Raw genomic sequence first — 12,351 nt, forward strand, 5'->3', positions numbered from 1 at the left:
GTTTGCTACCCAAAAGGCATCATTAACATTTTCTCCTCAGAGAATTCTGGATGGAGACGTGTAATTCATGAAATGGTGTCAGCAATTACCATTAACTACAGAGGAATGAGAGTTTCTGCCAGAGGGGAAGCATTCATGCGACATAAATTGTAACACTTAGCTTAGCATGACTCAGCAGATTTTTCTAATTATATAAAAATTATGGACCTCTGCCTGAGCTTGGTCCCTTTGACTTGAAATGGACATTTGGATTGGAAAAAGCAAAACCTAGGAGGGGGGGGGGGGGGGGGGGGGATAAAGTCTCAGCTGGCAAGGTCTTAATCACCACCTTAATAAATGGCTGGTGTTTCTCATAAGACTGCACTTCTGTCCTCTAATTTCTCTCTAGCCAACATATTTCACAGCATAGTATAATCATCAGCAAATGTTATGTCGTTGAACCGGGGTGTATCTGCTTTACAAAAAACAATGGGTGGGGTCTAGTCCTGGAGAAGGCCAGAAAGAAGTCACCTTCAAGGGAAGCATGGGTAATAAAATCACAAAGTAGATGCTTTGATGTAATACACCCCTCGTCGAAATGTTGCTGTCAAGGTTGACACTGAAGACCGTATCCAAACTAATACAAATGTGTCAATCGGGCATTTTTTTTCTCTTGTTCTCCCTCTCTCTCTCTTAAACCTGCGACTATATGTACCTGACAGTCTTAAATTTAACCATTTGCTAAGGCAAACAAATGATGTAACCTCCAACACAGTGAGGAACCACTGGTGTGGTTTGGTAATTGCTTCTTTGAAAATGCGAGTCAACAGAAATTAAAACGTACAATAGAAATTGGCTAGTCTGTGGGATGCCACTGCTGGGAACATCTTTTCAGTGACTGATGACTTTAATCACAAAGTAATTAGGTATCGTCACAGCACATGTTTTATTTATTTTTTCTAATCTACTGGTAAGGATAAAGGATTTGCTGCCAATGTATACCGTGTGGAGAAGCTTTTGTTAATTGTCAGGAACACAATATTGTTTGAAAGACAGAGTTTCGCAAAGACAAATATGAAGTACTAGCTGTTTGTTGAGGAAAATGAATGTGTCTCACCACAGCTGTTTATAGAAAGACTCAAGGATGGGCAAAATACAGGAATGTGGCAAATGGTACCAATGTTATGATTTGTTTTACCGTTTTACTCATGTCCATAAATATTGCAATCCATCATGCATGTATGTCATTTCTATTTATTCAAGCTTTGCATGCCCACAAGCACTTATATTTACATTCATAAATAATTTGAAAGGTACCCACGCATTTTTTATAAATCCATCAGCCCTGCCTGTTGTGACACATTGTGAAGTCAATTTGCAAATGCAATGATGCAACTATTTTCTCACGCTACAATCTGCAGAGCATCACTGAATTTGCTATTTCTTTGGAGTAAACCACTTTCTTGCTGGTTATTTACTAAAATATTTCTCTTGAATGCTTAATTGCTTAAATATCATGTTTGGACAATAAGTCGCCCCAACCCAAAAAATGCAATAATGTCAGCACAGAAATGTAAATGCATAATCGACCATTCCTCATGACCCTACTTTACCTTTGAGCAAAGTCTGTGACAAATTCCATGGTATCAGCGTTATCGACATCTTGGCAAAGAAGTTCACTGATGTGTTCGAGTGAGAGTTCCAAGCACACCAAGACCAACGTAATTCCCGCAACAACTGTGGGAGCACAAGCTCCATTTAATTGAGAGCCAAAATCTACCCCACTCCAAAGTGCTTAAACAAACAATGTTTTACAGGCCTGATTTGGAGAGAACATTGTGCAACATTTCTGCACTTTTTGATTTCTATTTTTAGTTTCCACAAAACCCAGATAACGAATATTTCCTTTGTTGCTGCTATTTAGAATGTGTTTTTCATCTCCTTTACACAGGTGGAATGGCTGAAGAATGAAGAGTTGATCAGTTCTCAATCTGATGGCAACATTGACACCAGGGCAGACCACAACCTCATCATAAATGAAGCACGTCTGTCTGACTCGGGAAATTACACCTGTATGGCCAGCAACATTGTGGCCCGGAGACGCAGTGCTACAGCCACTGTGATAGTCTTTGGTATGTTTTATGTTTCTTATAGTGGTCTTCAATGGCTGGTTACCACATGTTCGCTTATTTTGGTATCTCACATCATCTTTTTAATACCCATCGTAGTACACCACTTCATTGGCTAAGTTGATGTATTATTTTAAAATAGATATATTTTACTTGATATTTTCAAACAATGTGAAGTCACTGAAAGGAAATAATGATTATGAGCCAATTTTCTTATAAATCTAAACCTAAATGTGATTTGACCTTTTGCCCTTCTACAAAAATGGACTCACTATTTTCAATCGCACTAAAATTTAATACCACACCGCAGTGTGACTGCTTTTGTTCCAGCGGGTAGTGGTCAACTCCAAGCTGTCGGCTACAATAAATCAATGGATGGAAAAGGAGTTCAATTAAATTATTGAGGCAACAATTAAATTAAATTCCAAAGCTAGGAATTGAGGGGGCAATTAGGACAACAGGAGCTCCCGCGTCCAACATGCTCACTTGGTTTTTGCCATTTTATAAAAATTTTTAATTACTTTCTACTGGTTGCATTGGCAATATTAAAGCTGGTTTATTTAAGGCATTGTTAAATCCCAGTGGTCTACCTGAGTAATAGTTGTTGCCGTCTGCGTTGTTAAACTTTCTTCAGTGAACGGCGGCTGGTCCTTCTGGACAGAGTGGTCAACTTGCAATGTACCATGTGGGCGAGGCGTGCGGAAAAGATCCCGAACCTGTACGAACCCAGCGCCGCTGAATGGTGGAGCTTTCTGCGAGGGCATGTCTGTGGAGAAGATATCGTGCAATGCCCCATGTCCAAGTCAGTACACACATATTGCCATAATTGGGTTTCCACAAGCAAAATGCCTGTCCTGTCTGGTTGCATTGATGTTCATATTATGGGCATAACTTAGTTTAATAGTTTTATTTATTATCAAAAACCTTGAAACCCAGTCTATGCATATAAATTCAGCTGTCATGGGCCATAAACTAGACACATACAATCACCCTTCTAGTGGGGGGGGGATTCATCCACCGTGCTATGAAATAAAACTTGTGTTTTCAGCTGTTGTGATAATTTGATCTTTGCATATTTGCGTTGTAGTTGATGGAGGCTGGGATGAATGGAGTGAATGGACCAATTGCAGCAGCCAGTGTGAAAGACTGCGGAGTCGGGAGTGTAACTCCCCAGCACCCAAACACAGAGGCAAGATGTGTGAGGGGGGCTCAGAGGCCTCGGAAAACTGCACAGATGGACAATGTACCGAAAGTATGTTTTTTTTCCCAGATTACTACATGATCAAATGTTGTTTTCAATCATCTCTTCAGTCATCATCATCATCTTCTTACATAGTCTTGGTCAACATTCAAGCTTTTTGGAGATGTGTGTTTGGGAACAGTATCAATGTCCAGGGCATGATAATATCTGTACTTATGGTGTAGGCTGTTTGTTTCTTACTAAATACAATCTTAGTGGTGTCCAACACCAGATAACGTGTCCCACATATTGATGATATTGTACAGTGACTGAATGGGTTGCACCACTTTGAGGCAAGCGTTTGTCTAATCGATGAGCACAGACATTATAGTATTTTCACTATCGTACATTAAATCAAAACATGGACTTAAATCACCACTTTCCCTCTTCTTCATCTTATTCTACCTTTCTGTCTTTACAGATCGAAAGCTGCTACATGATGTTAAACCTCAAAGTGAGTTCCCTGTGGATTTTTTTTAATCTTTCCAACTTCCAACTGAATTTTCTGAATTCACAGGCTAGTGCCAAAACATTTCCCTGTACACTATTTACGTGGTGATGGAAAAACTCCACAAATTACCACCAATCAGTTCACCTTGATCTAAGCTCCTTAGTTCAATCCCAGCAGGTGTTAATTACACATTCCATCATTTTTCAGTGCTCTAACTTTATGACAGCCACGCCATCACAGCTGTGTTTCTACTTTGAGCTAGGAGATATATTAGTTGTGACAAGTGGACATGTGTTATGTTGTACTGGATTAATAGCCTTTAATTTTTTTGCAAACTAGCTAAATTGACCAATTTGCAGGTTTGTCCTTTTTCCCTGTGGCTTTCAATCAGTTGCAGGAGTTTAGGGACTGTCAGGCATTAGCTTGGCTCATGTTATTATCGTGCCATATAAAAATACAACTTCTGAAAACTTATTTCTGGAATGACTACTTGATAATTTAATGTATACCATATAAACATGTTTTCTGTCCTATACTCTCAGTCACGTTTTAGGTGTATTATTTTCCATGTTAGCAGGTTAAGTATGACATATATAATATTATATATAACAAGCTGTGCTGCAAAATCCAATGAGACTGTTGCGTCATTTCATTCTTTTCCCATTCTGTGTAATTTTTTAATATATATAAATCTTATTTTATTTCCTCTGGTTTACTCTTAAATGTTCCCATGAGAATAAACTTTGTCGACTCTGCTATAATGTGTGTGTTTTAGGTATGGACAGTTCCAATGATGTTGCTCTGTACTCTGGCTTGGGAGCTGGTATTATTGCAGTGGGTATACTGGTAGTGGCAATCATGCTGTACAGGAAGAACCAGAGTGAATATGGTGTAGATGTCATTGAATCCTCTGCGCTTGCTGGAGGGTTTCAGTCTTTCAACTTCAAGACCACCCGACAAGGTGAGAAAAGACCCTCTAAAAAGTGTATCTGTTGCCTATAGCTCTCTTTATATAGCGGTTTATGTTATTGGGTGGTAAAAGTAAAATTCACAAGAATACATTTTAAGGGAATTGTAGGATGAGTAGTCCATAGTAACTTCTAAAGGGAATGTTTTATTTTATTTTCTTAAGTGTATCTTATTATTGCTCTCACGTGACTTGGTTGTTTCAAGGCCAAAACTTCTGAAATGTATCTTCCTATCAGTTTTGGATTTACTGTATACTTCCATAAGTGGTAAAAAAAAAGCTGTCATTATTTTTCAGTATACAGTTTCTCCTCCCTTGTTATCCAGCAATGGGAGGCAAATCAATTTCAGTGAGAAGCACGCACCACACCAAACTGTGCCACACAGAACAATCGACTGGCTGGAAGACAACCAATTTCTCACATGAAAATTGCATTGAGCCAAACTATTGATGGATACGTGTAGCATTTGAAGCAGTTGTCATTGGATGAAGTATTTTTCCTGTGCAGTGCAAATACGTATGGTAGAGAAGTAACTACTAATGCTCAAGCAGTCCTTGATAAGACATCCATGTTGCGGTCAGGACATTGAATCGATTTCAAGACTTAGACGGTGTTTTGCCTCAGGCTTCATCAGTTCATTCGCATAGGCTAACATATGTTAGTTCTGGCCTCATGTTCACGTGGAAGCCCACCTTTAAGTCTCATGGGTGTGATTAAAATCACACACTAGTCATGAATGATTTCATCCTTTTGCTCACTGAATAGTATATTATTATTAACATATATAATGTGAAAGCAACCAGAGGAGCCCTGTTGTATTCAGTGTGAATAATGACATGGATGATTGAATATATTCACAGGCATACTGTACAGTACACCTCTGGCCTATGGCTTGTAGTATGAAATGGACAATACACAATCTATGCAATCACCAAGATCTGAGAGGAGAAGTGAGCTTGGTGTGGCAGGTGATGTGAGTCAGGTCCACATTCAGCAGGTCATCAATCCTATTTAAATAGGTCAGCTCCCCCTGAACATGCCTGCTGTGCCCTCCACTGGCCACAATCACTCCATTCCATTTTCTACTCCATCAGCCAGGCGAAATGTGGAATCCTTCCACGTTTTCTTTTAATAAAGCCCAAGTTTGCACAGGAGAACACTGGTAATGCATTTCCTAATAGCCTCGTTCTGCTGTCAAAACGGACATTGCTTATGAAAATCATAAACTCAAGCACCATTAATTAAATGGCGACCGGGGGCTTTATTTCAAAGCTAAAATAGTCTTTAAGAGTCCCTAAATGCTTTCGGATGGTTCTCTGCTATCAGAGCAAATATAAGGCTGAGTGCTGAATGAGTCTTTGGACCTAAATCTGTCTCTGCACATTACTTCTCCCTGTGAGTGATTTTTAATCAGAGGCCCAATTCCTAACCTATCCCTCAAGGTATTCAACCTGAGGTACATTTCATTTACCCCTCGCGCCTCACCGCTGCCATTCCATTTTCGTTGCACCATTCTTAAAGATGCACACCCCAGCGATAATCAGATTGGTCTCCACTCGACCGGAGGGGAGAAATTCAGCAGTGATCCAATGTCAGCTGCAGAAGGCTAATGTCGACTTGGCTCCAGCTCTGACTGAGAAGGTACAATATTCCGCTGCTAGGTTTGTTGACACTTATTGACTTCTCATGCATCTTTTATGTTTGTATGAGCCATCAGTCTTTTACTGAAGAAAAAAAACAACAGAATATATTCGTCTATGCAATATTGCCTTACTCTCGAAACCATACCCCATTAAATTTCTACTGTAAAGAAGTAGTAGTAATATAAATCCAATACAATGGTACATCCACCTACAAAATTAATTCGTTACTGAAGTGGTTATCTAACTACAATTATTTTTAAGTGAAGACACCTTTTGTTAATATAAAAGCAGTAATTCCTTCCAATACTGCCAACTACACACTTTAAAAATGATAGAAGCATACAAATTTTGTATAAAATGAAACACTGTGTTAGAACTTTGTTACGACAAACGATAGTCAAAGGCACACAGAAAGCATCATGAATATTCCTAGGCAATGGGAGGGTAGTGGGGTGTTAGGAGACGGCCTACATAAATTACATTCAAATTGATGTCTTCTGTTAGGGTTACTGTCATTTGTATAGCAATTTTGTTTTTTTTTTCAGTCGTTATAGGTAAAACACTCCATAAATCACTACTCACAAATCATGCTTCCAGTAATTGATCATTTCCATGGAAATAAAGCAACATTAGCCACCCACTTTTCACCCCTAACCAGGGAACAGCTGGGCATCAAGGACAGCAACTTCACAGTTATTTTGGCAGGGGGCACGGGCAGCTCTTGTCTGACTCTGCCAGATCGATGGGGTGCACTACACACCTTGTTTGGTAGCATCGTCACATTTAATGACCAGATGAAGACTGCTCTGTGGGCTCTTGGGTGCGCCCCGGGAGCTCCCCTCGTTTAAATAGCAGTCACCTAGACCCCTTCCTGGCCCGTTCCCCCCCGTCCTTCACTAGGTCAGGTGGGTGTCCAGAAGAGCTGGCTGCAGCAGATGGATTATGGAGATCAAGCTGTGTATGCTAGGTAATTAAATTTTACACTGTAGCTGTGGCTCAGACCACAAGACTTTCTATCCAGGTTGTCTTCCCTTACCTCAGATGTTCCTTGCATGGACGTTTGATTTTAATTTGTGCTGACGGTTGACTAAACTACAGAGCATGTTTTGGCACGATATGAAGCAGAATATATTAGGCCAAAAGCTTGGAAAGAGGTCACTCTATTCAAAGTTTTGATACAATTTAGATGTTGTTGTTTCTTGTACCCTCATAACAAAATGTTGGCATGTCTCTAATTTCCGTTTGTGTAGGAAACCCCCTACTTCTCAACTCTTCAATTCCGCCAGACTTAACCGTGGGGCGCACCTATAGCACTCCCCTGTGCTTCCAGGATGGTGCAGACAAAGAGCTTTTTGACCCCTTGCCAGACATCAAGGTGAAAGTGCAGAGCTCATTCATGGTCTACGGTGTTGCAGAGCGGGCTGAGTTCCATCCCAAAGCCCCTGTTGAGACCTTCCCACAGGACCTAGGCCAGGATTACCGCAGCTCAATGGACAAACACAAAAAAGGTCTGCTCACCTTCAATGGACCTTTGAGCACTAGTAAAGAGCAGCTGAGGACCACTGGTGTGTTTGGTCAGCATGGAGGACGATTGGTGCTGCCGAACACTGGTGAGTAATAAAGTTTGTAACTTGAAGAACACGATACAGCTGAATTTTTTTATCTGTCTTTAGTAACTTCATATAATATAAACACGTACTGATGCGGGCTTAGAGATAGGAAGTTAACTGTCCTCTATAGACACCTGCTTTATTTAGTTGGGGCATTTTTGTCACCCATTGACCTGGAATTTAAAAGCCAAGAACAATAGTAGCAGACTTCCCAATAAACAATATATGTTGTGCTGAAACAGGTGCTGAACATTCAAGAAATTGAAAAATGTGGAGATGTAACAATATTTGAGATAGATTTCCATCAATGTTACACAGGCTGAGTGGCAGACCAAAAGAAAAATCTTGATAAATGAGATACAGTTTCAGTTTCAATTTGAATGACTGGGTTTATTTAGATTTTAAAGAACTTCACAAGGTTTAAATTTAGTGCTAGCATTACGTGATTTTGGTGCCCTGTTGTGCAAATGCAATTCTTTTTGGCAATCCTTGTCTGAATCGCGGTCCTTGACGTGGAGAGAGGACAGGTGAAATCAACTTTCCTCAATGGCCTCTCAAGCAGAGTGGTCTGAGTGGAGGAGTCACTAATGTCAAGTGTACTGCTCGCTTAGTCTACTTGTGCGCTAAGGTTTTTTTTTATTTTTGTTCTTTCTATTTTTTCTTTCTTTTTCTAAATGGAGTAGCAAGCCATACGGACCAGCTGAAAAGTGAAGCTTCTTGAGTACTCTTTTCATTTAGATCCAATATTACACCACTCTTTTTTTTAATGCATTTGCAGTGGGACAAAAGTGACAAAAATCGGAAACAGAAAAATGAAAGAAAAGGAACAGTCACTATGGTTTAACTTTGGTCGCAATAAGCCTTCCCACAAGATCTTAGATTTTGTACTTCAATGTCTTAGTAAGCAAAAATAATTTACATGCCACATAAATTGCTTTTAGTAAGACCGATAGTATACCAAAACATTGTCACAATTCTCAAACTTGCCAAATGACAGTCAAAATTATGGTTTATGGCGTACATTTTTTTTCATCCTTAACTCAATATAAATGTACGCTAACTTGTTAGAAATCTACCTTCATATGATCATGTAGAGCCATTAATTTTGTAAACTCCATTAGGACTTTCCTTTATTGTTTCACTCTGTGCCTGTTTTGGCAATTCAGGTCTGTAATGTGTTTTTATCTCTCAATATGGACATATTTCCAACAGTATCATAGCTTTTAGAGTTCATTATGTGTGGTGGCAGTACTGTGTTGTCCATTATAGAGTTGTTGCATAACCAGGATCGCTTGGGGGAATCACTCTCATGGAGGATCAAAATTACTGCTAATAACATCTTTAGACACTGTCTGATACAGACAGACAATGTTTGCCGCGACGGGGAAGATTTTATTTATATTTAAAATGTGTTTGCCATTATTCGATGTGTCTTCTATATCAAAATACGCCTCCGTCAAACCTCCAAACTTTTTAAGACAGACATCAATGACCAGCTTGATATTTTTAGTTTTAATGTTGAACATTAACCTTTCTTTTTGAATTTAAAAAGGTCATCCTAGTTGCCTCGAATGAATATGCTTTGACATGTAATCTGTTGATTTTTAATTAACAATACAGAAAATAAATTCAAAACTGACATTTTGGTATTTGTAGATAGTAATACAGATTTTATAGCATTGAACCGACAGTCCATTTGACTGTTTAAATAACACACAATTTAAAAAAAAAAAATCTGGTTTAAAATGTAATTACCAGGTTTTGCATTTGCATTTTATCTGAAGTTATTTTGTTTAAATGCCATGCTTATATAGCCCTTGAACTTTACTTGTGCTTCCATTCAACAATCTGTAATGTTTTATCTTGCCCTACACTGACAGTCTAGTGGAGTTATTGCTTTTTTTTTTTTAACTCATGCATGTTTTTTTTTTCAGGAGTCAGCCTCCTGGTGCCTCATGGAGCCGTGCCTGAAAATATGTCCTGGGAAATGTACGTGGTGATCAATCTGGGAGAAGCAAGGTGAGATCAACCAAACTTTTTTTCCAGCATTTTTCTTTTCTTTTTGTTTTTGTCACAGTGTCTATACAATCCCTATCAGACATTTATCCCTCAAGCTCTTTGGCCACCCATATAAAGTATTTATGTATTCACTGATCTTTTAATTTAGTCAGAAAACCATCAGATGCATGAATGAGGTGCAATGCTGATGTGCAGGGTGTTTTGGAACATTGTATTTGGCCTGAAACTGCCCAAAGTACTTTGGACATGTATCAATAACTAGTGATATTACTGGTATTTTGGGTAAACACTTCAAACGGAAAAGTGTTTGACCTTCCCCTTGGCAGGCCTCACATTTCTGTGTTTATGGGCTGCAAGGGTGCATGACAGATGGACCCAGCAAGCGCTCCACCCTCCCTCCTCTCCCGTTCCCTATAGGAGTGTGAATATGCAAACAAATTTGACGAAGCCCTTCACAGGTGGTGCCTTACACATTGATGTAGCGGCTGCTTTTGTGAAACTTCTCGATTGCGTTTTTTTGTTTATCCAGTGAACTCTGAGGAAGCAAAATCAAACCATCGATCCGCCAAATCGTATTTTCTTCCGACCTAATTGGCTGTCAATATGTAGTTCCATCCATTTTCAGGGTGCTGCAGCTTATCCCAACTAACTTTATCTCCAAATATATTTTGAATATTTGTCCATATTCACTCTAAAATCACATACAAGCTCAGCATTTTTCCCTTCAAGGCATTGTTTTTAAAATATATGGTACACAGAGTAGTAGACTTTTTACATGTCTCCCATCCGGTGGATATGAAAGTGTATCATCTGGCCGTTCCCTCTTCACTTCTGTGACACAAAATATTTTGGGCACCCGTATGAACAATATTCTGTTTCAGCCCTGAACGCACGTTAGACGTTCTTATTTTCCTGTCACCGCAAGAGAAGAAAAATGTTTAGTGGAGCTGTCCATGTGGTCTGTTTTGGACTTTTCATTTGACCGGCTGTCAATCACGTTTGTACATTCTCCCAAGCAACCCCTCGAGAGAATTGCTTCACTTTTGTGTCGGACTCCTATCTCTGCGCAACTGACTTCTCCACATAGACAGGTTCCTATTAAGGCATTTTTTTTCGCCCCAAAAAGTATTCCCAAAGCTTTTCAAAGGCTGTTCTAAACCTTTTGAAGATGCAGTTTTGCTTAGGTCAGACATACTTCCCTTGCAGCCAAGGTTTTATAAATGCATTGTATTGTAAAATAAATCTGTCAAACTACTGAAGCAGAAAACGCTTTGTTCTGGCCAGGAAAGAGCTTCAGAAGAGGATTTCTGTGAGTATTTCTTTTTTCATCTAAAGTGTTTTTTATGTATTTTTATCTTCTTACCTTTTGGTCTAACAAAATATCAATGTTAAACTGAAATATGTCTATAAACAAATGCGCCCCGGTCTATTGTGTTGCTACATAACATGGACTGTCATTTTCACACATGTTCTGTAAATGACTGTTTGTTTTTTGTTCGTTTATACAAATTAGTGGGTGGCCTTCAGTCACTCTTGAACGAAAAGTAATTGTTTTGAGAGGAACAAAGGGCAAATTTTGTGTTCTTTTTCAGGAAATCATGCTGTTTTTGTCATTTTTTTTCCTCCTGTTTCCTTAAATTCAATTTAACATGCAGAGGATTTAGATTCTAAAAGAGACTAATTTTACCCTTCATGGTTTTATTCATATTCTGCGCATATAGATTTGATTCATACTTAGAAGTCAGTTTGTCAGTTTTTCCATTGATATTAAAGTCATGACTCGGCCACTCCTGAACCCCCAAACCTGTGTATTAGGGCTCCAAATAGCTTTTGACATCACATGTTGCATCTACAAAGATCAATCCAAAGGAACCAAAGGAAGCTTCATCTCCTCAATCCATAAAACTTTGTCCCTGAATTTCTGTTCTCTGCACTTTCCAGAAATTGTATCCAAGGCTTCATTCTATTGATGCTTGAAGTGCTCGTAAAGTTTTCTGAAAGCAGTAGATTATAACAACTTGCCTTCCAAGGTTTTTGATAATGTTCCAAGCATTGTTTTTTTTTTTTTTTTGGACCTTCTCTTAAAATATCAGTCATCAACATGTTTGGTTTTATGTGCTATTCTACGTTCTGGCTATTTTATTAATTAGGTTGTCTAAATGCTTCACTTCAAGATGTCTGTTTGATTAATGTAGCAGCTTTCTGGATAGGATGCATTCATCTTAAAAATACACCAAAGCAAACAGGACTAATAGGTTGGGTGGACTGCACGACATTTTAAGTGAGGCTAATGGAATCTGTTGTGTCCTCTT

At 39.0% G+C, this 12,351-nt stretch overlaps 1 protein-coding gene across 2 annotated transcripts in view; it reads left to right on the forward strand.

Moving 5' to 3' along the window:
- The window catches only part of LOC144195788 (netrin receptor UNC5D-like), a 75,993-nt gene that overhangs the window by 47,771 nt on the left and 15,871 nt on the right, over positions 1-12,351 (forward strand). For both annotated transcript variants that reach the window (XM_077715634.1, XM_077715633.1), the window contains 7 exons: positions 1,931-2,111; positions 2,743-2,910; positions 3,196-3,360; positions 3,770-3,802; positions 4,575-4,760; positions 7,661-8,020; positions 9,955-10,039. In XM_077715634.1, the coding sequence (XP_077571760.1) occupies positions 1,931-2,111; positions 2,743-2,910; positions 3,196-3,360; positions 3,770-3,802; positions 4,575-4,760; positions 7,661-8,020; positions 9,955-10,039 (1,178 nt within the window). The remainder of the gene's footprint in view (positions 1-1,930; positions 2,112-2,742; positions 2,911-3,195; positions 3,361-3,769; positions 3,803-4,574; positions 4,761-7,660; positions 8,021-9,954; positions 10,040-12,351) is intronic.

This window comes from Stigmatopora nigra, chromosome 4 (genome assembly GCF_051989575.1).
Source record: "Stigmatopora nigra isolate UIUO_SnigA chromosome 4, RoL_Snig_1.1, whole genome shotgun sequence".
NCBI classification, from domain to species: Eukaryota; Metazoa; Chordata; class Actinopteri; order Syngnathiformes; family Syngnathidae; genus Stigmatopora; species Stigmatopora nigra.